This window comes from Halichoerus grypus, chromosome 1 (genome assembly GCF_964656455.1).
Source record: "Halichoerus grypus chromosome 1, mHalGry1.hap1.1, whole genome shotgun sequence".
Classification (NCBI taxonomy): Eukaryota; Metazoa; Chordata; class Mammalia; order Carnivora; family Phocidae; genus Halichoerus; species Halichoerus grypus.
In genome coordinates, this window is record NC_135712.1 from 171,211,166 (window position 1) to 171,237,376 (window position 26,211).

Genomic DNA, 26,211 nt, shown 5'->3' on the forward strand with positions numbered 1-26,211 from the left:
AAGGTCCATAAATTTTAAAAGTCAAAGATGGATACATCTTATAATACAGTTTAAATTTTATATCTTCCGTAAAGCAAAAAAAACAAAAATAGAAACAAAAACAAACAAAAAAAAACCCATCAGGAACAAAGCTGAAAGGAAAAGGACAACCTGGGAAAATGAAAGAATACCACATAGCATAAAAAGGTTATTAATCTGCATTTATAAAGAGATCTTTAAAATCAGTAAGAAAAGAACATGAATACTGGAAATGAAAATGAGACTAGGACATAAGCCAGTAATTTAATAAAGCAATATAAATGGCCAATAAACTTGGAAGTACACATTCAATCTCCTTAGTACAATTTATATAAATTAAAACTATGTATCATTTTACTCTACCATATTCCAAAGATCTTAGAGACTGACATAACCCAGTATTTACAAGAGCTTAGGGAAATCACCTCTCCTCACACTCCTGGTAAGAGTGTAAACAGGTGAAACTCTGCAAGGGAGTCTGGCACTTTATAAAACAAGTAAAATGTATCTACCTTTTCACCTAGCAATCCCATTTTTAGATTTTTCACTTAAAATGACAGCCCAAGTACAAACTGGGGCATAGAGACATTCAACAAAGCATTATCTACAAGAGCTGTAAAAAATCCAATGTCTCAATAATGGACTAGTTAATTGTAGTACATACACTAGAATACTAAACATTTAAAGTGATTATAATCCATATATACTTGGAAATATGTACAGAACATACTCAGGGAAAAAATGTTAAAAATAGCTTATAATTCTATTTATGATAAATTATATACATGTTAATCTGTGTGCCCAGAGACCTGTCTAAAACGACATAAACCATAATGTTAACAGTGGTTATCTCTCAATAGTTAAATTTTATGTAATTTTTATTTGCTTTTTTGCTCTCTGTGATGTTAACACATTTTTGTTGTTTTTTTAAAGTGAACATGGATAATTTTACAATGTTTTTCAATTTGCTTTAAGGAAGTAGTAGAAATAATGGCATAATTCTTGCATCAAGAATCTACCACATTAATGAGACAAGATCAATGAACACCAAGCAATAGTAAGTAATGGGGGACAGTCAAGGTAAGTACTGAAGGACCTTTAGAAGAGGAGATCAATGAGGCTTCAGAAAGTCATGGAAGTTTTTTGTTACAGAAAACTTGAGTTGGAACTTTGAACATTGTTGGACCTGGAGCAGACAAGGGGTCCCTTGCGTTAGGGACGTCGTTTGTGTTAAATGGAATTTAGAGCAATGGTATAGACATGGAAAAGAGGTGAGGGTGGGGAGAGCATCAAACCAGACACCTATCTTCAGTACATCCTCTCTGCCTTCTGCTTTCCCTCATTCTAACTGCCCTGAACATTGTAAGTAAGGGCAAACATAGTGATATTTACGTAAAATAGAATGAATACACATGAAACAACATGACCAAGAAATCTGACAGAGATTTGTAATTCTTTTTCTTCTGAGTGACTTGGACTCATTTTCTTAATTTCAAAGTATAACCAAAGCTTGGAGCTTAGCTTTTAATTGGATGATTACATTCTATAAAGTTCTAGGTCAAATTATATTTAAGACACAAAAGTGATTCTATCAATTCATCCCAAGTCCCATTCCCAATCCTTAATTTAAAAGCCATGACATCAGGACAGTTACAAAACAGCCACAAAGTTGGATGCTCTCCCAATGTTCATTTAATTCCTCTATTTTACATATATTGCAATTTTATTATCTTGTTTAGTATATCCAGGATTTGCCATTATCCTTTTCATTTTCTCTTGGAAAGATTCTTTTAAACAGTAACTATCACAAAAATTCTTTTGCTGATACCATTTCAGAGACATTCATTTATCTACTTTCAGACTTCCTGATCTTCAAACAAGCAATATTTAGCACAACTTTAAGATTCAGGGGAATGAGTGTACTACCCCTAAGGTTTTTTATCCCTCCACAGGACCAATGAATAAGAAAGCCATTCAATTCTGTCTCTTGGGTTGCTGGTCAAAGGCAAGAATGGATAAAAATTTTTAAAGTCCAATATAACTGGTAACTAACACTGGCAGACCATACTGGACACTTTTTCCATGGTGAATACAGACTTCCCTTGTTTAAGAGTTTAGAATCCATCTACCTATGGACAACTGTCCACCAAGAGTTTTCCAAAAGAGAAACAGAGATGAATCAAAGTGGATATAGAAGCAGGGTCTCTAACCAGCCAAAGCTGCTTGGCCATCTGACCTAAAAGCTTGGACTCAACTTCCCCCTTCCTACAGGATCATGTGGATTTCCAACCCATTGGGGAATATGGCCAACTAGCACCTTACTCCCCTTGCCAAGGGAACGCCACGAAGCACCTTCTAATAAAACAATGTGATATTTCAAATCACAGGGTCCTGTTCTTTGCTAGCCCTCGCAAACTAAAATATTTAGCATGTAATATAAATGCCATTCCCTTGTCTCCTGGGACCTAACCAAATTCATTAAATAACTACCAGAACAGAGGACAAGACAAATGGAAAATTACTTAAACAAAAATGCAATTGGGTTCTACATACCTGTACTTATCTAGTTAACAAGTCAATGAGAAAGGAAGTTTTTAAAAAGCTATCTACTGGGGCACCTGGGTGGCTCAGTCGGTTGAGCATCTGACTATTGATTCCAGCTCAGGGTCATGAAATTGAGCCCAGCATTGGGCGCTGCGCTCAGTGTGGAGTCCACCTGGGATTCTCTCTCTCCCTTTGCCTCTGCCCTTCCCCCTGTACTCACATACACTCTCTCTCTCTCAAAATAAATAAAATCTTAAAAAACATAAAAAGCAATGTCCCATACTACAAACCATATTTTAAAGGGATCTCAAAATGGATCAAAGCCCTAAGAGTAAAGAGCAAAAACTATAAAACTCTTAGGAGAAAACATCAACATAATTGTTTGTGACCTTGGAATGGGCAAAAGCTTAAGCAATCAAAGAAAAAATAGATAAATTGGACTTCAACAAAATTAAAAACTTTTCTACTTCAAAAGACACCATCCAGAAAGTGAAAAGACAACCTAGAGAATGGGAGAAAATTCTTGCACATCATATATCTGGTAAGGGGTTTATATCTAGAATAAAGAACACTTAAAATTCAATAATAAAAAGACAACTCAATTTTTTAAATGGGAAAAGTTCTCCTAAGATGATACACAAGTGGCCAAAAAGCACATGAAAAGATGATGAACATTATTAGGCCTCGCAGAAACGCAAATCAAAACCACAATGAGGTGCCACTTCACACCTACCAGGATGGCTCACATAAAAAGACAGTAACAAGTACTGGAGAGAGAGAATGTAGAGAAATTGGAACCCTCACACACACATGGTAGAAATGTAAAATGGTGCATCCATGTTGAGAAACAGTCTAGCAGTTCCTCAAAAGGTTAGACAGTTACCATATGACGTAGCATTCCACTCCTAGATATATACCCAAGACAATGAAAACTGTGTACACAAATGTTCACAGCTGCATATTAGCCAAAAAGGGCAAACAACCCAAACGGCCATCAGGTAATAAGTAGATAAATATGGGGCGCCTGGCTGGCTCAGTCAGCAGAGCAAGCAATTCTTGATCCCAGGATCATGAGTTCGAGCCCCACGCTGGGCACAGAGATTACTTTAAATAAATAAACAAATAATATTTTTTAAAAAGAATGGGTATTAACCCCTTTTTTAGAAAAATAAAATATGAAAAAGTGGATAAATACAATGTGGTATAACCACATAATGGAATATTATTTAGTGATAAAATAAAATGAAATACTAATACATGCTACAACATGGATGAGTCTTAAAAATACTAAGTGAATGAGCCAGTCACAAAGGACCACATGTTACATTTATACAACATGTCCAGAACAGGCAGATCACTAAAGACAGGACACAGGTGAGTCTAAGGCTGGAGATGGAACACGGGGAAATGAGAGTGATGGAGAAAGGATATGGTGTTCTTTTTGGGGAAAAATGTTCTAAAACTGTGATGATAGCTGCCCAACTCTGCTCATCCCCTAAAAACCACTGAATTGAGCACTTAGGTGAATTGTATGGCATAGGACTTAGATCTTAACAAATCTGTTATTTAAAAAAAAAAAAAAAAAGCAGTCTAAATCAGGAGTTACAACCCTGGAGAATGCAACGCTGTGCACATACTTGAGATTTTCTAGAGAAACATGTCTAGCTCTCCCCAGATTCTCAAGGAATTAACAACCCAGCAGAGTTTAAGAATCAAGTAAACCTTTAACTGGATGGCAATGGAAGGCCTCCCTGCAATGTAAAATCTCTTCTACGTGGACACTGTCCTCCGTTCATCACTCCAACAGCACGAGAGAAGCTTCTCTTCTGCTGATGGCACCCACACCGCACTTACCAGTCTCACCGACAGGTTAAACAGGGAAAGGGCAAGGACATAGATGAATAACAAAACATAAAGTGATACTCAGGGAGACGGCCCATGTGTAAATCCTACAGATGCCAATGAGAACTGCCCCCAACAACCCTGTCTGTCTTCAACATTTAAGACTTTGGGCTCTGCAAAAGGGATTGGCTGACGTGTGATGAGTCGCTTGAACTCTCTGAGCTTCAGCGTCTTTATCTAGAAGAAGGGGCAAATAGGGATGCCTGGGTGGCTCAGTCGGTTAAGCGTCTGCCTTCAGCTCAGGTCATGATCCCAACGTCCTGGGACTGAGTCCCGCATCGGGCTCCCTGCTCCACGGGGACCCTGCTTCTCCCTCTGCCTCTGCCTCTGCCTCTCTCTCTCTGTCTCTCATGAATAAATAAAATCTTTAAAAAAAAAAAAAAAAAAGAAGAAGAAGGGGCAAATAGTAATACCAGGCTCACGGGGTGGGGAAGGGGGGGTTGTGAAGATGAAATTATGTAACACAAATAAAAGTACTTAGCATTGAACATGGCATGTAGTCAGCACTCAATAAATGTAAGCCATTATTAATAATATTGCTGCTGATTTTGGTGTTAAGCCAAAAGTGTTAAGTTTTCATCGCCCTTAGAGTCCAGTTATTCCTTCCACCAAAATGCATTCTTATGCAACCAAACTAAGAGTTAAATTTAACAAAATAACCAAAGAACACCGGTCTGACTTCTCAATACTCTACTACATACTCAGTGAACTACAAATATTCCATTTTCCAGAATTTCTTTACAACTGTTTATTCAGTTGACTAGGAGACCTCTCAAGTTTGGCAGTGAGGACATGAGTAGAGGAAACTAGAAATATGGAGCTACTTGAGCTTACGGTTTGACTTGTTTACCTAAATAAAGCACTTCTTATCCAACTCCTGAGAACTTGTAATTAATGAGCCATAAAAAAACCAGCCAACATTCCAATGGGCAACCAGAACAAATCCTTTACAAATGCTTCAAGGAAGGCAGTATGATTTGGATTCCAAGCAGCCCAGCCAGGCCACGTACACCAGCGCTGACTCACTCGGGATAAGCCATTTGAGATTCATACCTCGGAACAAGGCTGTCACCTCCACGGAGAGTGGTGGGGTCTAGTTCAAAAATGGAGGAGATGTCATTGCCCTCAGGCACAGAGACCAGGGAGTACACCATCTTTTCTTGGGCATTTCGCAACCTGCTTCGAGAGGCGTCCTGATCAGGGTCCACCTGAGGAGGAAAAGTCATCAAGTCATGGATTTTGCACGCCAGACCCTTCCCTCACTACAATCACTGCACAGTCCACAGGAACAGGGGAGAAACAATAGCGAACATCAGCAGTTGGCAGGAAAAGAACCACAGTTTCAGAGCAGTCATGAAAGATGACAGTCGGCCACCCACGCCAAGAATATTTACACTCTACCTCCTTGTGTTGCAATAAAAATGTTTAAACAATGCAGGGTTACAGTAACAGATGCCCATGGAAAGAGTGCTATATAGGTGATGAAGGAGTCCGTATGGCTACATCCGTCTGCAGTAGTTGGAAGAGAAAAGAAGCTCTTTGAGAAAACTCATCCTGTGGATTTGGTTATGGGTCATTGTGTTAATCTACGGTTAAATGGTCTAGCAATAATAGGATACATCTACTTCCCAGGAGAAAAAGTAAAATAAAATAAGTCTGAATCCAAGTGTTCGTAAGCAGAGATCCCAGTGTGGCCAAGAAAAATATTTGAGAAGTCAGACTAGCCCTGAAAAAAACATTCGTAATTAATCAAGGAGCGCTGCCGATGACAATTCAGGGGAAAAGGGGCCTCTCTTGCTATGTAAGGGATTTGGCGGAGGCTGAAGAAAATCTCTGACAGTTAAGACTAATGAACAATGACGAAAGCTTTCCTGAGAAACTATAAAAACACATTCTCGTTTCCAGAGCCCGTCTGCCTGAGCGGATTTAAGCAGCATGCTTAGACTGTCATGTCCTCTCACAGGTTTTGCAAGGTGCCTCCCAGCGCTGTGACTCTACGTGGGATTATTTTTAATTTTTAACGTCCTTGCAAGAAGACAACATCCACTTGCATCTGCTGGGAAAATCACATTTTCTTTGTCACTAACTTGCTTTGCTTGGGCTGAGGCACTGACTCCTTTCCAAATGGGGAATGGATAAAATGAAATCAAGTTCAACAGGCAAAGGAGAGAGCATGAGAGAATTTATTTCCAGGGCCTGACATCTAAGATCGCAGGCAATAGTCTGCTCTAGGAGTTTATCGGCAGCCCCAACTTCTGTCTGAGAAAAGGAAGAAGGGAGTGGGGGGGTAGGGCGGAGAGGGGGATGGAGAGAGAGATAGGAGGGAGGAATGAAGGAGGGGAGAGAGAGAAGGAAAGAAAATACAAATGCTTCTTTTAAGCTCTGTGTCTTCCTCCCTATGTCCTCTCCTCTCATACTTTGTAGCACTACCTAAACAAACCCACAACTCATCGTTCTATCTACCCTCAAGTATGAATCAAGGGGAGAGCACCAAGTACCTCAGTTCAAGAAAAAGCTCAGTCCTCTTCTAACTACTCTGACCTGCAAAGTCTTCCACACACCACTTTCAAAATAAACCCTGACCTGATTCTGGCTTGAGACACATAGCTCAGCTATACAGGCTGGCAGTTCAATTTCAGACCTGCCGGAACACTGAAGAAAAATTAAAATTGCACAGAGTGCCTGTATCTGGACCTGTGACTGAGCGACAGCATCTTCGCGTTGTGTGCAGTCGGCGTTTGCCACCTAGTGGGAGGAAAGGTGCAAGTACAAAAGGCTGCGAGACAAGAGCCAGCCTGGGGTTGTCCTTTCTCTCCCTCTGGCGTCAAGCATGTGGCTCATGGGGGCTGCTAAATTGAGAAGGATGAACTCAACAAGCTAAGTAAGATTCCAGGCAAAGGTTGCTACAAGCACTGGATGCCAGTCTCGGGAACATACGTGACCCACGAGCAGAACAAAGTTTCCTCTCCCAAACTTTCCCAACTCCAGCTTTTCTGCTCAAGTTTCCCGGCCCACAAGAAGGTGAGGGGTGCAGGACTCTCCCAAGGCTAACAACTTCCCCACAGAGGCAGGAGCTGGGCCACTGGCCTCGTTGGTGCAGGGTGAGCCCCCCAACCCCTCCTCCATATGAAGACTGCCACCCAAGCAACATCCAAAGCAGCCAGAGCAATGCAGTCTGGATCTGCACCCAAGCCTGCTGGCATATTCCACCACCGTGGCATGGAGAAACATGAGAAAGTAGAAAGATGACTGAACTCTGAGAGAACCGAGACATGTGACAAGTTAGGACCATGCTCTGGTTCCTCATCAGTCCTACAGACATCATACAGTCTCCCCTAACTCCTTTCACTGCACTGCTGTGCAGCCCAGATGAACTCATGCATGTAAAGGCACTAAAAAATGCTACTGATCTTGTGCAACTTACACAAATGCTACTTACTGAGCGCTTACTATGGGCCACACCTTAGGAACCACACCTCAGCTGGTCCTTACGACAAGCATATCCACCACTTTCACAGAGGAGGGAAGTGAGGGCCAGAGAGGGGAACGTAGTTCCTTCAGTCACACAGCTCATCCAAGAGGGGGGTCTGCTACTTAGACCCAGCTCTGCCTCACTTCCCTGCCCTGCTTTGGATCACTGCATTCTTCCTCCGGCACTACAAATGCTGGACCTCCCCGTGCCCACCAACAGGCCAGGAGAGCAGCCCCGTTCCTCACAGAGCTCAAGGTTCAAATGGACATCAGCTCTCACTGGCCAAAGCTACAGCACTCCTTCCAAGTCATCTCAGAGAGGAGACTTCCTCTGTGTTACAGCCCAGATGGCCATGATAATACCATTAGAGGCAAGTCCCACAAAGGCAGTTCTTTCTCTCAAAATCAAGAAGGTGCAGGGACAAGAACTGCCTTATGAAAAATGGCGCCCTTGCTAGTCCCAGCCTCTGGAGACCGGCCACATGAACACTACACACCGATGTTGGGCAAAGATTTCCCTGCATGTTGGCAAGAAGTCGGGCTAGGTCAGTGCTCTCAACCTTCCAGGCAATGTGGAAGGGCAGCTTTCAAAATGAGCTCTGGAAGTGAGGGTGAGGAAGATGAAAGGAAGGAACAGGACCCTCAGCTGCTCCCTCCAGAATTGGAAAAGACATGAACTCCTGCAGCAAGTCCGGGAACTCAGGATGTGAAGCCCTCGGCTAGCACTCCTCTTCCTTCCTTCTGAAGCTAACATTCTATCCAAACATAACTGCAAGGGTCATCCTTCCCACAGAATTTGGACCTTCCAAAGACAACTGCATTCTGTATTATGTCCACCCCAAACCCCTTTATTCATGGATCCACCTTAAAACCTGTAAGTTCTTCCAAAATTTTACCGCCCCCCACCCCACCCCGGCAAAAAAAAAATAAGCTCAATACCACCTACCATATTCACCAGAGATGATCACATGAACACACAATGTCAGAGTAGCAATTATTTGCATTTTTTTAAATCCTAGACCAGAATGAAGTGTTTTATTGATAGCCATCATTTCTATATAATACAACCACTGCCCTCTTTAACCCATAGTTGTGGACAGTTCAACCCTTGAGTGCCTCCAAATCAGCATTAATTGGTTATATGGCTTCTAAAGAAGGATCCTGTTGGCATTAAATTCTAAACCACATTATAAAGTTTATTTCTGAGTTTGCAGAAAGCAAGGACAGATGGTTAGACAATTAAGTGTCTAATCAGATGTCAGGAGCACCATGCTTCATGTGTTACCTCCATCATCTAAATGACACTATCCATCTCACACACTCATTCCCTGAAAAAATCTGGGTGAGTCATAGATTGAGGTCAACAGCAATCAGATATTCATTTGTAAAAGGCCGACTTCTTAAGGGGCCATCTCTCTCTCTAACCTAGGGGCATTCCAAGAGACACCATCAACTTCTACAACTTAATGGTGGAGACCCCTTGACGAAGCACACAGAAGGAGCATCATCTGACAGTCTTGGACCAATCAGAACACAGGAAGATATGACTGCCCTCAAGGGAAGCATAGAACAAGACCCTCTTTTAAGTCATCCTAAGGTGTCCCCTTCCCCATCACTCAATGACAAATGGCAGTTTCTTCAAGGGGATTCCAGATCATTTGGCCTCACCCTACCAGATGGAGACAAGAAGGCTCTTGCTCATACTTACTGAGGGCTGAAACTCCAGGCATTCTTCCTCAAAGTCAGGGTCTACCTGATGAAAAAGAATCATTAGGAAATTAAAACATCCATTGATTTCTCCAGGACTCGGCCCCACTTGCAGGAGACTTCAAGGCCTGCGAACATCTCTGAACAACTAAAAACTTGTCCCTTCCCTCTGTTCATGAAACCAGCATGCCACAACAACACACATCACATGAGTACAACAGACACGGAACGATCTACCAGTCACCAAAAGACGGCTCTCAAGTGTTGACAGAAGAACACAATGAATTCACTAGCAAAGCAACAGTTACAACCCTGAGATAAATAAAAGATCAGTATTCAGTCATTGATAATCCTTAGTTTTAGTCAGAAATAAAAAATTTGTGGCCTCCAGCAAGAGTTTACACTCGCTTCAGAACATAACAAATAATGCAAATACCATTGATCTTTGGCAAACCACGTCATCAACATTTCTCACAGCTGGTTAGCTGGGTCCATAATTCCTTATGGCTTCATTTTCAATTTCAACTTAGTCTTGACCTCCAGTTCTTAAGTATTTCAAAATCATCACTTCTTACAAGAATCAGGCATCCCAGGGGGTTCAGCACATTTAGATTCAGCCTTCTTTGGGGTCAGCTGCAGAAGCAATACTGGCACCCACGCATCACCCTGAAAAATCTCTGAGCCATCCCACAGTGGAACCAGACAATGGGAGGTATCTGTTGATGTACGACTAGAATCTGATATGAATGTGTATCGTACACCTTCTAGCAGATCAGAGTAAAACTCAGCATCTGTCACACAGTATGATGGCTCCTTAATTTAACACAAAAATTAAAAAGTAAATTCCTCCTGTCCTTCAATACTGAGTCTTGCCTTTCCTCAAAAACCCTTTACAGACATTTAAGGTAAAGTTAATTTCCTTGATTTTTGGCATTCTTGCAAGTAAAAGACAAGACCCTGTCTATTCCACTAGTGCTCTGAGAACCAGAATACTTGTAAAATTGTCTAATTCTTCGTGTCCTAATGCTTCCAGCTTTACATACCATGTTTCACTACAGCTGAGTCTTGGACATTCATGTTAGGAGCAGGGCTGGTAGATAAGATGTGGGGAGAGCAAAATGCAAGAGAAAAAATTTCTATAATCCTAAATCCCAGATTAGCATTCTTTTCTTTGTTTTTTTAAATCTACTCTCTTAGCAACTTCCAAATATACAGTATAATTAACTACAGTCATCGTGCTGTACATTACATTCCAATGACAGTATTATTTTCTAATTTGTTTTCTCCCCATATCTTGATCAAAATCCCTGTGAAGTACTAAAATGTGTTAATCATCTTTACCTTTTCTCGTCTATAAGCAGGGAAATGAGGCAGGAGGAAACAAAAAGCAGAAGGAAAAGCAAGGTGACTGAGCATCTAACTACCCAATGGCCACAGGTAAATGAAGAGAAAGGAATGTCTCAGGCTTGAAAGAAAAAGACACAGAGGCTGCTCCTTACCTCTGCTGCTAAGTAATGCCCTGTAGCAAGATGCTTGAAACGGAAGAGGCTGTTCCAATATCCTGCTCCACCCCGACACGGGTCATGTTGGACCACCTACAAGAGGAGAAATGATTAACAGGAGTGGAAATAATGTCAACCCATATTAAGACAACACTGAGACTTCACACATAAGTCATAGTTCAGCAGTGATATTTACTAGCTAAAAAAAAAATGAGTATCTTCAAACAAAGCCATTGCAAGTATCATATGTAACGTCAGAGGTCAAACATATGGAAGTGTTATGTTTCTCCAAAGAAGAAATAGTCTCCCAGTTAATACGAAATGATTCCAATAAAAAGCTGAATGTTTTTCAGATTATTTGCTTTAATCATAATAAAGTAGAAGTTAAGATTCTACAATTCATCCATAAAAGGCATGACAAATAAAAAGAAATTTCAGGGCGCCTGGGTGGCTCAGTCGGTTAAGAGACTGCCTTCGGCTCAGGTCATGATCCTGGAGTCCCGGGATCGAGCCCCGCATCGGGCTCCCTGCTCTGCGGGGAGCCTGCTTCTCCCTCTCCCACTCCCCCTGCTTGTGTTCCCTCTCTCGCTGTCTCTCTCTCTGTCAAATAAATGGATAAAATCTTTAAAAAAAAAATAAAATAAAATAAAATAAAAAAATAAAAAGAAATTTCAGAGGACACTGTGAAAGCATTCTATACTTGTACTCATGTGCTGAAACACATAGATAAGCCGGGGCTCTGAAACTTGAAACTCACACAGCCTGGGCCAATTTACCATAAAAAATACATCTAACTTCAGCTTCTGGTCATGACGGTATAACTGGCACTGGTAGTTGGTGCCATGAACAATTAAACACTGCACAAAATATATGAACTTGCTATAGACAATTAGAAAACTGGATAAAATACAGGAAACAATTGTGTTCAGATGTTGGACAACAGGCAGTACACAATTGTGATCTCTGAGAAAGGGGAAACAAAGTGATCTTCATGAATATTCCAGCTTTCTGCCTTAATGTTCTCTCTGGATGGTAGTGTTGGGAAGAAGAATCCAAGCAGAAGACACCGGTCTGAGTTGAGGAGATACATCAGAATTTAGGGAGACTGAAGTGGCTGGAATTTGCTGGGGCAGAATACAGAGCTACCCAGAGAAAAAGCTCCAGACATCTACCCAGGGGCCTCCTTGAGTTTTTGGTTGAATACCAAGTTGCATATGTGTAAGTTGAGACCACACAAGGCCAAATGAAGAATGACAGGAAAGCTGTGAGCTCAACGTTCTCATTGCTCACTTGGGGCTGGGTGGCGTTCTGAGAGATTCCATGGAACACCTGGGGCATTCAGCAAAAATGTCAAAAGGGTTACACCTTAGTAATGGGGCCAATCCAGCCCTAAAAAAAGAAAAAAGACTGTAACACACTTGATTTAGCAAAGCTTTAAAATAAGACTCCAAAGCCTCAAACTGATTCACAAGTAACTTTACTGTCTAACAAAACAAAACTCAAAACTCTTTAAAGGAAGACAACAAAATACAGACACTCCACAAAGTAGCACCACAATGTTCAGCATATAATCATGAAGCACTGGACAGATAAGAATCAGGAAAATGTGACCCAAAAATTCAGTGACCTGTCAGACAATATCAAATGATCCAGCATGTCTGTGTGGGTTGGTGGGGGCAGGAAAAATATTTGAGAAAAAACGAAACCAAATTTTCCCATTTTAATACATATACAGATTCAAGAAACTCAGTGAACTCAAAGCCAGGATAAACACACACACATACACACCTACACACCCACCCACCAAGGCACATCATGATTAGATTAATGTAAACCAGAAATAAAAAGAAAAATCCTAAAAGCAGCTGGTGGGGGGGCGAGGGGGTGGGAGCACTTTATACAGAGAACAAAGGTAAGAGACCACTGAATTCACATCAGAAACAATGCACACAAGATGACAATGGATACACAACTTTTAAGTACATAAAGAAAAAAACTGTCTACCTAGAATTCTGTATCCAACAAAAATAGCCTTCATAAATGAAGGCCATGTGGAGAAACTGGAACCTTAACACACCACAGGGGGGAGTATCACCTAGTGCAATCTGGCAATTCTTCAAAAAGTTAAACAGCATTACCATAGGACCCACAATTCCACCCCAAGAGAACTGAAAAACCTATGTCCTCACAAAAACTTGGTACGTGAATGTACACAGAAGCATTATTCAGATGAGCCCAAAAGTAGAAACAATCCAAATGCCATCAGGTAACAAAATATGGTATGTCCATACAATGGAATGTTACTTGGCAATAAAAAGGAATGAAATAATGATACACGTGGCAATATGGTTGAACTTTGAAAACACTGTGAACTAAGTAAAAGAAGTCAGATACAAAGGATCACATTGTAGTATATCATTTATAAGAAACGTCCAGCATAGACAATTCTATAGAGACAAGAAACAGTGATTGCCAGGAGGGGAGTGGTTTGAGGAGAAACAAGTTGTGATCAGTATGGATACAGGGCTCCTCTTGGAGTAATGAAAATGTTCTAACATTGATTGTGGTGATGGTGGCCAAACTCTACAGACCTAAGTCAAACCATTAAATTGTACACTTTAAATGTAGGAGTTGTATCTCAATGAAGCTATTATTGAAAAAAAAAAAAAACACAGATTTTTAAAATGAAGGTGAAATACATTTCCTCATTTTCAAATGAGAGCTAAGAGAATTGGTCACTAGCAGGCCTGCTGTACAAGAAATGCTCTACATGGTATTGTCTTCCTTTTTTTTATTTTAAAGGAGCATTTATGATTCCAGAATTTGCAAGAAAAATATTAAAAAAGAGACATTCAATGTTTTCCAAGGATATGCAGGGAAAAACCGGCAGAAAACAACTTTTTAGGGAGTAAGAATTAGATAGCTGTTTCTTCTCAGAAGAAAAAAAGAGACAGAGAGAAGGTGCTCTGAAGTGGACTTCTGAGTTAAGTACCTGAAGTTTTAGAAATCCAGACCTCAAACACCCTCCACACAAACTTGTGATCTTTCATTCATTTCTATCAATTTAGAAGTGAATAAGACATGGTACCTGCCCTTAAATGTACTCAAGTCAGCCACAGTGACTTCTGCGGGTTTCAGACTTTTTTTTTTGGTTGGTGGGGTTTATGACAACATTTTAAAGCAAGATGCAAAAATGTTTGTAAAGTGATGTCAACTGTGCAAAAATAACCTGCTCACAGAACAAACAGCTCCATGGAAATGGGCACATTAAGTTAATGAAATGGTTTACTTCTTCCTTTCTTCCCATATTTTCAGTTTTTCTTTAGTTTCCACTTACTCGTTTAAATTCAGTTAAGAATTTTTTTTTTTTTTGGCACTAGTATCCAAATCACACATGAAAAGTGGTTCTGAAAGACTGTTTTGAACGTATAAAACACTGTGCTGAGTACAGTGGTGACATCAGTGAACAATGACAAAGGTCTAGCTCACAATGGGTTTAGAATCTAACAGGACTGACAGTGTCTCTATGTAGGCACTAACTAAAAAACTCCCAACAAGTGCTATGGGCGTGGAGAGGAGAAAAAGAATAAGGAGAAGGCAGAAATTGAAAACTTTATGTAGAGTCCTTTCATCATGAAAACTGTAGAAATTTTTCTATACAACAGCCAAGATAAACCTGAGTATTACAACATCCATGTTAAGAGACGTAAGACAATTTTTAAAATGGGCAAAATATTGGAACAGACACTTGACTGAAGATGATACACTGATGGCAAATAAAGACACGAAAAAATGCTCAATATCATTAGCCATCAGGGAAATGCAGATTAAAAGCACTAGGAAATTTCATTACACACCTATGATAATGGCTAGCATTAAAATGACTAACCATACCAAGTGTTGGAGACGATGTGGAAGAACCAGAACTCTCATACCCTGCTGGCAGGAATATAAAATGACAGGAGCACTTTGGAAAATAGTTCGGTAGTTTTTTTTAAACATACACCCACCATATGATCTAGCTATTCCATTTCTAGATTTAGCCAAGAGAAATGAAAGTTCATGACTATGAAGAGACTTGTACACATTTATAATGCCCTCAGAAGCTTTAGTTGTAACAGCCAAAAGTTGGGATCAACTCAAATATACATCAACAGGTGAACAGACAAATTGTGGAACACCTTATGGTGAAACACTTCTCACCAATAAAAAGGAATGAACTATCGACACATGCAACAACATGAATGAATCTCAAAATAATTATGCTGGGTAGAAAAGGAGACCAAAAAAAGATTATATGCTGTCTGACTCCATTAATACAAAGTTCAAGAACAGAGAATACCTAACCATGGAGATGGAAGTACTTCTCTAGGAGGAAAAACAAGATAGTGCTGGAAAGAAGCTCAAGGGAGCCTTCTAGGTGCTGCTAGTCTTCTACTTCCCGACCTGGGTGCTGGTTTTGTGACTGTACGTGTATGTAAAAATTCATCAAGGTACATACTTTTGACCTGGGCACTTTGTGTCTGCTCTCTCTCAATAAAAACGTAAAACCTTATTAAAGCAAGAGAGGAAGAAGAGAGGAGGCAAGCCAAGACAGAGAAATGCATGTACCCCACGAGCTGCAGTTACACAGAGAGAAGGGCTGCGGGGGAGAGGTCAAGTCCCTGCAGCTCAGGCTCTCGCCACCTCTGTCACCAAGCACTCATGCCACTGTCTGTGAGTCCCACGATTCTAGTCTCTCTGCACCTCCTCTCAATAAATGACATGCCGAATCATTTATCTCCTCAAGCAGCAGAATCACTTATCCCCGTAAGGAGCTCACTGATTACATTACTCCCCTGCTCAAAACTCCTCTCCAAGCTCCTCCCCTGCCTATAACTTAAATCCCAACTCCTCACAGCCTGGACAGATGCCCTTCAGGCTCTGGTCTCCAAAACCAGTTTCTCTTTCACTTCCGTGCCTATCCTCTGCTCCCCACCAAACTGGGATGCTGAGCCTTACCCTCAAGGCTGTTTCATATTCCCAATTCCATGCCACCGTCTGACACGAGGTGACCTACACTCTACACATCTCTGCCTTCAGAAATACACGTCATCCCGTACGGACCAGCTCAAGTGCCACCTCCTTCACCCGACCTGACCTCCCTCCCTCATCCCTCCCTCCCACACCCCCCCCCCCCCCCCCGAGCATGAGGAAAGTGTCTCTGGCCACTTCGCCATCCAGTGATCTGGGTGTGTCTCTTTCTATCCTATCCCTGGCATGAGTCCCCAATGTATCCTACTGAGTAGGTGCTCAACTACATATCCTTGGGACAGACAAACGAGCAAGGGAAAGGAAGACATGGAAGGAAAAGACAATTCAATGGCTGAGAGTAAGAAACTTCCAGCTTCAGCTGTGAGTTTGCTTCCCAAGTGGACATCATTTTCCTTCCCAAGCACACCCAGCATCCTTCGGATACGGCACGATGTGCTTGTTCATCTGTCATCCTGACCCATTTTCGGAAAGAGGCCGACCCCCTAACCTTCTCTCTCCCTCTCCAGCCCCGCCCCTTACCTCCACCTCCCACAGGGCTTTTGAACTCGTGGCAGATGTGGCTGACTGCCGGCCGGTAGTTCTCAGGAAGACATGCTGTTTCTTCCTGTGCTCGTCGCAGGTAAGGAACTTCTCCTGCTCCGCATGGAACAGCCTGACCACGTCACCCTAAAACGTCAGCACATGGAGGGTTTAAGGACAATGAATTTTACAAGAGGACTTAGCTGCTGCCCCACGTAGAGCCAAGTGCTGCCAGCCTGAGAAGTAGCAAACTCACCCCCTTCAGTATGTCGTCTTTGTTGTCACTCCATTTCATGAAAAGGACGATTTTCCAGCTTGTATTGCAGTTGACAGAATTGACCTGGAAAACAAATGACAGTTATTTTTTCACACATCCCTCCCCATGACTGTGTCTTCCAGCCCCCAAAACTCCTCATTACTACCCAAGAAGCAGGGCTGGGCTTCCGCCCCAAAATCCTACCAGTTCACACCCTTAAGTTCACAGGAACTGCAAATTTAACTGGCCTGGCAGATGTGTTTGGTAATCAAGGGTGCATTTGTGCCCATCACCATGTATGCTCGAAATGACTAAGGGAACCTCACTTCCAGCCTTTCTTCTCCAAGTCTCCTGTTCTGCAGCCAAAAAGTAAAAGTTCAGTAAAAACAAGGGCTGATAAACAAAGGTACAAAGACTCCCATGAATACACTCTAAAATGTGAATGAGCGTCACTAGCAATAAAAGCCACTGCTTGTACATTAAGTATACGCCAGGCACTGGGCTAAGCGCTAGTATTCACGACTACGTTTAGTCCTCAGCAACACCCTAAAAAAACAGTCAGGACCATCACACCTATTTCAGACAGGAAAACTAGTGCACAGGGAGATTAGGAGATGTACGGTAACTAGCCTAGAAACGCGAAGCTAGGGGATGGAAGATTTGGGATTTCGGGGACGCCTGGGTGGCTCAGATGGTTAAGCATCTGCCTTCGGCTCAGGTCATGATCCCAGGGTCCTGGGATCGAGCCCCACATCGGGCTCTGTGCTCAGCAGGGAGCCTGCTTCTCCCTCTCCCTCTGCCTGCCTGTCTGCCTACTTGTGATCTCTCTCTCTCTCTCTCTGTCAAATAAATAAATAAAATCTTAAAAAAAAAAAAAAAGGGGGCTCCATAGCTCAGGGGTTAGAGCACTGGTCTTGTAAAAAAAAAAAAAAAGATTTGGGATTTCGTTCCACATCTATCTGACTCCAGAGCTTGTGTCCCCAACCCGTAGACAAATATTTATGTCACAGTCAAGTTACTGCCCTTTGGTCCTGTAATTGCCAAATTTGAGGCCAAGGAGATATATTGCCAAAATCAACATACCCCATTGCAGGGCCGCCGATGGCCTGTAGTACACTCATCTTAGTAATCAGCCAAAGACATTCTCCCAAGGGAAACAGACTGGAAAAAGGAGCTCCTCTGGCCAGAAAAATCTGGTAGAAAAGGCCCTTCTCTGGCTTAACAAATTAGGCAACAATCTCCCAGTTATAGGAGGCTTAGTAGACTGAGCCCTAGGGTAGCTATCAGCCCTCACCCAACCCCACATGGCAATCCTGATCCTGGGCCTTGGTTACTCACCTGCAGAACAGGTATGCTGCCCCAAGTCACTAATAAGGTCACTTTCAGCATGCACATGCTCTGGCCTCAAGAAGGCCTGCTCCTGCAGCCTCTGCCTGCCCACAAGCCATCACGAGGTTTCCCTTACCTCGTTGCAGCCAGGGTTATCCACCAGCTGATGGCTGCTAGCATGAAGGGGCTGGCCAGCGTTGACGGGGTTCAGTACAACCTTGTCACCAATGACCACCTGGAAAGGAAGAGGCCAACGGAGCCTTTCACGAAACAGGTCAGAAGTCCCTGGTGGAGGGCAGGTGGGCATCCTTAGACCACCCCCTCGGATATGGCACATCCTCAGCCAGCACAGCCAAACCCTTCACAGTACCGGCCAGCCGGTGATGTCCCATGATCCCTGTCCAATCCCTGGAGAAATGCTAAGACCAGCATGGGACACCACTGCCAACTGTCAATATCCCCCTTTTCCTATGTTAACAGAGATCTATAAGGAAGCTCTGAGTATGAGGAGTAGAAGCAGAACAATGCCTGAAGGAAGTCTATTTTTAAACGAATAAAACTATAATCTTCTGTATCTAAAGCAATGACTTTCATACTTTTTTGGTACAAACCACAGGAAGAAATACATCTCTATTATATTCCAGTCATTCCTACTTATGTGCACATACGTGTGTGTATATATATATGTGTGTGTGTGTACATATGTAGATATACATATCTATATTTATCTAAAACAGAAGTTACCTCCCTAAAACAATACTTATCCTCATTATGTTTAGGACAGCCTGATACTATCTATTCTACTCCACTTTCTAAAATGGTAGTCACAAGCCATTAAACTGATCTGAGTCCACAAATAGTTCAACACTTGTTTGTAAAACACTATCCTACAAAGGATAACCAACCTTTCAACTCCATCTTACCTTCTCAACTAAGGTACAGCTGAACAGGTAAGTTTAAAGAATAAGAAAGCCAAGGATTTCCCAAAAATGAAATTCAGGACAAAGCACCTTGCTCTTTTATTATGAGGGCAGAAGGAAGGAGAACAGAAATGATGGCTTCCTAAGAGGTAAAACTCATCTATTTTCAGTTTGTTACGTTTGGGAAGGATATACAATTAAATTTTCCCTAACTCCATTTGGAGTACCTCAAAAATATATATTAAGTACCTCAAAAAAATCCAAAACTTATGATGAAAACTAAGCTTTACTGGACTTGTTCTTCTCTTCTCAGTTGAGGATCAGTATTTACTGCATACCAACTGGGAAGGAATGGTCTGCTTCTACCTGCTTCTGGGATACAGCATATAAATGAATACTATACTGCCTAAAGCTTGTAAACTTAAATAACAATACTGAAAATGGCAAAACTCAGTTTGAGGCTAAGGCTAGCTGAGCATTTTGACAAGATTTCAAGCTGTTTAAGGAACACATTTCGTTTTAGTAAAAAAACTTCTATTTCTGAATCTTAACAAGGTCAGAAAAATGGCTTAATAGCATTTAAACATACTTGTTTTCAAGTATATGCCCACATAATGATGTACTAATGTAGCTGACGAGTATCAGAACTGTTCTAAGTCACATGGACAAGTATCTCAGTGGCTTTATATCCTAGGGACCCTGAGGAGAGACGCCTACTCAGGACCAATTGCAGTCACTGAAATGGGATGGAGAGCCTGCCGGCTTATCAATAAAGGAACAAGTGAAGAATAATCCTAAAATCCCTTCTCCTTCCCTGCTGTCTCTAGTTCTCTTCTCTTCTCCTTCTTTACTAACTTTATTTCCAAAATAGAGAGGCGTTTCCATTCCACTAATGATCTAGAATGACAGGGACACTGCCCGGGACATTAATATATGATAGCTGTTTTCATGGTGAAGTTACTGGGGTAATGAGCTATTCATACCATTTTTTCAGAAACTCAGTAGGAAAAACACAGCTACTGTATTTAGGTCACACTTCTCTCCAAATTTCCCTGTTTCCCAAACATTGGTTTCCATAGTGACTCCCTTCTCTTCATACAGGATGAGCCTCTGGTTCCAACTATAACATTCTCCCAGTTGACTTCTATATACAGTTAGGGTTGGAGGAGTGGCATGGGGCACTCCCCAGGCTGTGAGTCTGCACTTACACTGTCTCCGATGGAACGCAGCTTGTAGAATGGCTGAATATAAAACCAGGACCCTTCATTTCCCGCCTCATCCAAAGTCACTCTCATGGCGTTCTTCTCCAGCAGAGCTGGAAGCCTCTTATTCACAGTTAGGTATTTATTACTTTTCAAATGCAGGAGCTGAAAACCCACAGAGAGAATAAGGGGAGTGTCAGCAGGTCTCTGAATCTCTAAGATGTCTCTCTCAGTCACATAATATGTATCAAACATTCCTTCCACCCCTGAGCTAACTGTGAAGTTAGAGAGTCATCGAAGTGCCTGAGGCAGGGAATAATTAGAAAATAAGAAAGAGCAAAGGGAGAAGTAGAGGGAAGAAGAAATATTTTATTTTATCCCCCCAACATGGCCATGGGCAAGATGGACGCTGTTCATGTCAAGCACACAGTCAGCAAGGAACAGCACTCTGCCATCTGTTAACGGGTAGGAGCCTAATCCCATGTAAAGGAGCTGAGGAACTGCAATCTGAATATTCCTGACCCTAACATGGAGCTAAGGAAAGGCACTTCTGAGCACAAGAAATAGTTGAAGAGATGACCCTATAAGGGGTAGTCATTTTATGTGGAATAACATGGCTACTATAAATTTCCACCTTCAAGTGCTAAGCACTTTATTCTTGATTCTTGGGAGAACCAAACAACTAAATGGGAAACAACCTGTCTCATAGTAGGTCTATAGCAGGAAGCATTGATTAATGCTTCCCAAATTAACAGGCTATAAAAGAAGATGGAAGGGTAGATTATAGATTGCTCAAATCCTGGAGAAATATTAAGACCAGCATGGAACTTCATTGCCAACTGCCAATATCCCTTTTACACATGTTAATAGATACACTTTCTAGAACATTCCTAGGAGGTCCACACTCTTCTATCAATGTTGTTAGGGTCATGAGTCTGACTTGTGAGTCCCTGGCATCCCTAGGCCATTATACACAAGGGGAAGGCAATGCCCTCTTAAGTCTTCATTGTTATCCTGGTGAGTGGCCCCCGATCCTCCACATACCCGTCCAAGTGCTGAACTGAATTGGTTTATAAACTGACATTACCTAGAGATGGATCCCAAGATCCAGGCTTCGAAGAAGTAATAATATCAGCTAAAATGTATTCAGAGCTTACTCTGGGACAGGTACCCCTCAATCATTCTAGGAAACAAATATCATTATTATTCCCATTTTGCTAGTGAGCAAACTGAGGCCTGGGAACATTTCTTGCCCAAAATCTCAGAGTCATTAAGTCACAAAATCTGAATTGGAATACACTCTAGGGTTTACAGTCTTAGCCCCTGTACCTACCTTCCGTCCTCAGTCCAAGCCATGCTCTCTGATCTAAACACAGGAGGGAGTCCTGAGTTTGGAGGCACTGCTCTGGCCCAGTAATAAAGCTCATACTGAACTCTGGGCCCACCTGGCCCCTTGTGTCCTTTTTCAGTTGGACAGAACTTGAAAGGAATTTGGAGTGGGACTGGAAGGACCTATCTTCAAACAGATTTGAAAGCTACTTTACTATTCCAAAAGGCCAAATCATAATAACCCATTTAAACATAAAGGGTTGCTATTACCAGTGTGGCAATTCTACTTTTTCCATGATCTAGATTATCACTGCTCTCTATCTAACACAAATAACAATGGGAAGGAATTCCTTTGGAACCAGTCAAGTTGAAATGGCAAGTGCTATCTTTCAGAAAGGGAAATGATGAAGCAAGATAACCAGATGGGTCAGGTCTTCAAAAGTTGGTCACTATTACCCTCTGTGTCTGTATCAAAATGATCCAGCAAGAGATACACAGAAAGGGGCTACAGGGGTACCTGGGTGGCTCAGCCAGTAAAGCCTTGGATTTGGTTTTGGCTCAGGTCACAATCTCAGGGTCACCAGTTGGAGCCTCTGGTTGGGTTCTGTACTCAGTGGGGAGTCTGCTTGAGATTCTTTCCCCTCCGGTCCTTCCCCCTCTGCTCCTCCCCCCCACACCCACCCCCATTTGTGCAGGCACTAGCTCTCTAAAATAAATATATAAATAAAATCTTAAAAAAAAAAAAGAAAAGAAAAAAGAAAAAGGCTACATTTGGCACTGGACCTTCTCACACACTATTTTCTGCAAGGATAGACCCAGATAGATTTTTCTTAGCAAACCCCGCAGTAGCTATTTCCTAAAGTGTGTTTTATCCCCATGTCAACTTTAAAGCCACAAGGGATCAACAAGTAAACCTCACAACCCGTGAGACAAGACATGAGACCCATCATCAAATATTCTACCTGGAGGTACTGAATTGCTCTTACTGCCCCTGTGACCAGCTGTTGAACCAACAGATAAAAGTTACAGGGAAGCCAATTTTTACCAAATAGAACTTTCAAGGAAAGCAAGTGAAACAAAAGTGCAGCAGCCAGGCTCATTTCCAGATAGGCAACTTCTCACTTAAAATATCTGCACAGAACTTACATTACCAACTACAGGGCAGAGTAATGGCTTCTCGTGCTGAGAGCGGGCCAACTCAAAAGCCCAAGAATCCAACCCATATAAGAAGAAATGCTAGACGTTTTGCACCAGACTGGCTGTCTCCATGGGAGTCCTGCTGGAAAGCTGTCCAAACCCAATCTCATGTGTTTATTTTTTAGTTTTATTCTTTGTAACGCTCCAGCTCCAGAAGAGAAGAGCGGCCATGACCTACCTGGATCACGTTGCCATACTGGATTACGGTCCCCAGCAATTTCCTGTTTTCTGTCTCATTCTGCTTCTTTTCCAAGTCTGCAGCATGCTGTACATGGAGAAGAAATACTGGTCACAGAGAGGAAGCAATGGCTTATATTTCTCCACAGTGATGCAAAACCAATGTCACCAGTTCATACAAGAGCCACAGAAATAAGCAAATACCTAAGCAAAATGAGCAAGGGGTTCAGGAAGCCATCCCACTCTGCCCTTGTTTTTGTTGGCCTTCTTGGCTTTTTTTAAATGTATTTTTTTTTCTTTCAGGCATTCATGGACATCTGCTTAGGTTAAGACGACGTCAAAAACTTGTGTATTTTTGAAGAAAATAGGGTAGGGGTGGGAGAGAATTTGCATAGCCTTTTATGATTTGTAAAAGTCCTCTTTTAAGTTGGAGTAAAATAAAATTGAATTTGAATGCTGGTTTCAAGTGATTTCTGGTTCTGCATCCTGGAACATTCATGAGCCTCAGTTTCTACTTTTGTAATAGGAGGATAAAAATAGTGCCTACATTCTCATGTATCACAGCGCCTGGTCACTGCAGTATTTATGGAATGCTGGTTATTATTGCTAGACACTACGGTAATTTATTTAATTTTTATAGTAGTTCCCTGAGGAGAAGATCATTATCACCATTTTTTTTAAGATTTTTTATTTAGTTATTTAACAGAGAGAGACATAGCGAGAGAGGGAACACAAGCAGGGGGAGTGGGAGAGGGAGAAGCAGGCTTCCTGCCAAGCAGGGAGCCCGATGCAGGGCTCGATCCCAGGACCCTGGGATCATGACCTGAGCCAAAGGCAGACGCTTAATGACTGAGCCACCCAGGTGCCCCCATTATCACCATTTTAAGAAAAAAAAACAGATTAAAAGGTTTATTTGACATTGCAATTAGTTGGATAGTGGGTACACAAGGGGTTTGTTATACTATTTCCTTCTGTGTACATTTGAAATTTTGCTTAATAATGTCTTATTTTGAGGCACCTGGGTGGCTTAGTTGGTTAAGTGTCTGCCGTTGGCTCAGGTCATGATCCCAGAGTCCCCTGCGTTGGGCTCCCTGCTCAGTAGGGAGTTTGCTTCTCCTTCTCCCTCTCCCGCTCCCCCAGCTTGTTCTCTCTGTGTCAAATAAATAAATAAAATCTTTACAAAAATAATGTCTTATTTTAAAAATCACATATCTGTACTGTGGTATGTGTACACACACACACACACACACACACACACACACACACACACACACACAATGGAGTATTACTTAGCCATTAAAAAGAATGAAATCTTGCCATTTGTGACAACATGGATGAACCTAGAGGGTATTATGCTAAGTGAAATGAGTCAGACAAAGACAAATACCTCATGATTTCACTTACATGTGGAACCTAAAAAACAAAGCAAATCAACAAACAAGGGGCGTCTGGGTGATTCCGTTAGCTATGCATCCAAACTCTTGATTTCAGCTCAGGTCACGATCTCAGGGTCGTGAGTTCAAGCCCCACATTTAAAAAAAGAAATGAACAAACAAAAAAGCAGAAACAGACCAATATATAATGACAACAAACCGGCAGGTTCTAGAAGGGAGGGGGAAGGAGATGCGCAAAATGGGTGAAGAGGAGTGGGAGGTACAGGGCTCCAGTTATGGAATAAATAAGTCATGGGGATGAAAGGCACAGGATAGGGAATACAGTCAATGATACTGTAATAGTGTTGTATGGTGACAGATGGTAGCTACACTTGTGAGCAGAGCGTAACCCATAAACGTGTCAAGTCACTATGTTTTACACCTGAAACATAACATTGTGTGCCAACTATGCTTCAATTAAAAAATAAATAAATAAAATATAATGATGTTGGATATTTTTTAAAAAAGCACACATCTATTAAGTAGCAGAGATAATCCTCAAACCCACATTTGGGTTAACTGCAAATCTATAGGTACAAATAGGGCCAGGAGACATTACTAGTCCAAATTTGGCATGCTCGGGAACCTGGTAAAACTGAAGAGAGGGTTCCAGAATAGTCTGCCAGGGCCATCAACTGGAACAGGCATTTTTATTCATTTACTTGTACACCTCAGAAAGTATTGTTATCATATTATAACAAAGCTGAAGGGGAATCAGCTTTGTCCTAGGCAATAAAGAAACTGTTGTTCCAAGCCCTGTCCCCCAAACCTAGACTGGGTCAAACAGAAGTAAATTAGCAGGGAAGAAATTCCATATCTAATCTGATGGATAATAAAACCCTGGTGACCAGCCGTGCATTTCAAAATAGCTTCCACTGTTCTCTTCCCAGAGTTTCCCTCTCTTTGAGGCCAGATGCCCCCCAGATGCCAATGGGCTAACAGGCCTCTTTCCCAAGAACAGTCTGCATTTTCACAGGACCTCCTGGGTTTGGGCCTGGCTCCACCACACACCAGCTCTACCATCTTGGCCAGGTTACTTAATTTCCCCAAGCCCCACTCAATATTCTCGATCACAAAATGGGGACAATGCAAGGGAGATCAGAGAAAATGCGTGCCTGATACATAACAGGCATTCAATAAATTCTAACATTATTACACATAAATTAAGAAATTTCTAAAATTAAGAAATGTTCTAATGCTCTGAGGATGAGAATTTCAACTGGTGGACTAAGTTGGGTGGGGGAGGAATCTTTCCATTTCCTTTAAATCCAGCATATGCTCCATCTCTACCTTCAGTGTAAGTATTTTTAGGAAGGTACATCTTTTGACAAAAATAAGCTGCAGAACCCCAATGTTTATAGCAGCAATGTCCACAATAGCCAAACTATGGAAAGAGCCTAGATGTCCACCAACAGATGAATGGATAAAGAAGATGTGGAACATATATACAATGGAATATTATGCAGCCATCAAAAATTTGAAAACTTGCCATTTGCAACGACGTGGATGGAACTAGAGGGTATTATGCTAAGTGAACTAAGTCAATCAGAGAAAGACAGTTATCGTATGATCTCACTGATATGTGGAATTTGACAAACAAGGCAGAGGATCACAGGGGAAGGGAGGGAAAAATGAAAAAGATGAGACCAGAGAGGGAGATATACCATAAGA

General features: G+C 41.8%; 1 protein-coding gene across 6 annotated transcripts in view; it reads right to left on the minus strand.

Moving 5' to 3' along the window:
• The window catches only part of ITPR1 (inositol 1,4,5-trisphosphate receptor type 1), a 325,747-nt gene that overhangs the window by 173,671 nt on the left and 125,865 nt on the right, over positions 1 to 26,211 (minus strand). For all 6 annotated transcript variants that reach the window (XM_036075557.2, XM_036075555.2, XM_036075554.2 and 3 more), the window contains exons 6-13: positions 23,109 to 23,195; positions 20,411 to 20,569; positions 18,419 to 18,517; positions 16,954 to 17,037; positions 16,698 to 16,844; positions 11,142 to 11,237; positions 9,644 to 9,688; positions 5,518 to 5,672 (exon numbers count right to left, since the gene is read on the minus strand). In XM_036075557.2, the coding sequence (XP_035931450.1) occupies positions 5,518 to 5,672; positions 9,644 to 9,688; positions 11,142 to 11,237; positions 16,698 to 16,844; positions 16,954 to 17,037; positions 18,419 to 18,517; positions 20,411 to 20,569; positions 23,109 to 23,195 (872 nt within the window). The remainder of the gene's footprint in view (positions 1 to 5,517; positions 5,673 to 9,643; positions 9,689 to 11,141; positions 11,238 to 16,697; positions 16,845 to 16,953; positions 17,038 to 18,418; positions 18,518 to 20,410; positions 20,570 to 23,108; positions 23,196 to 26,211) is intronic.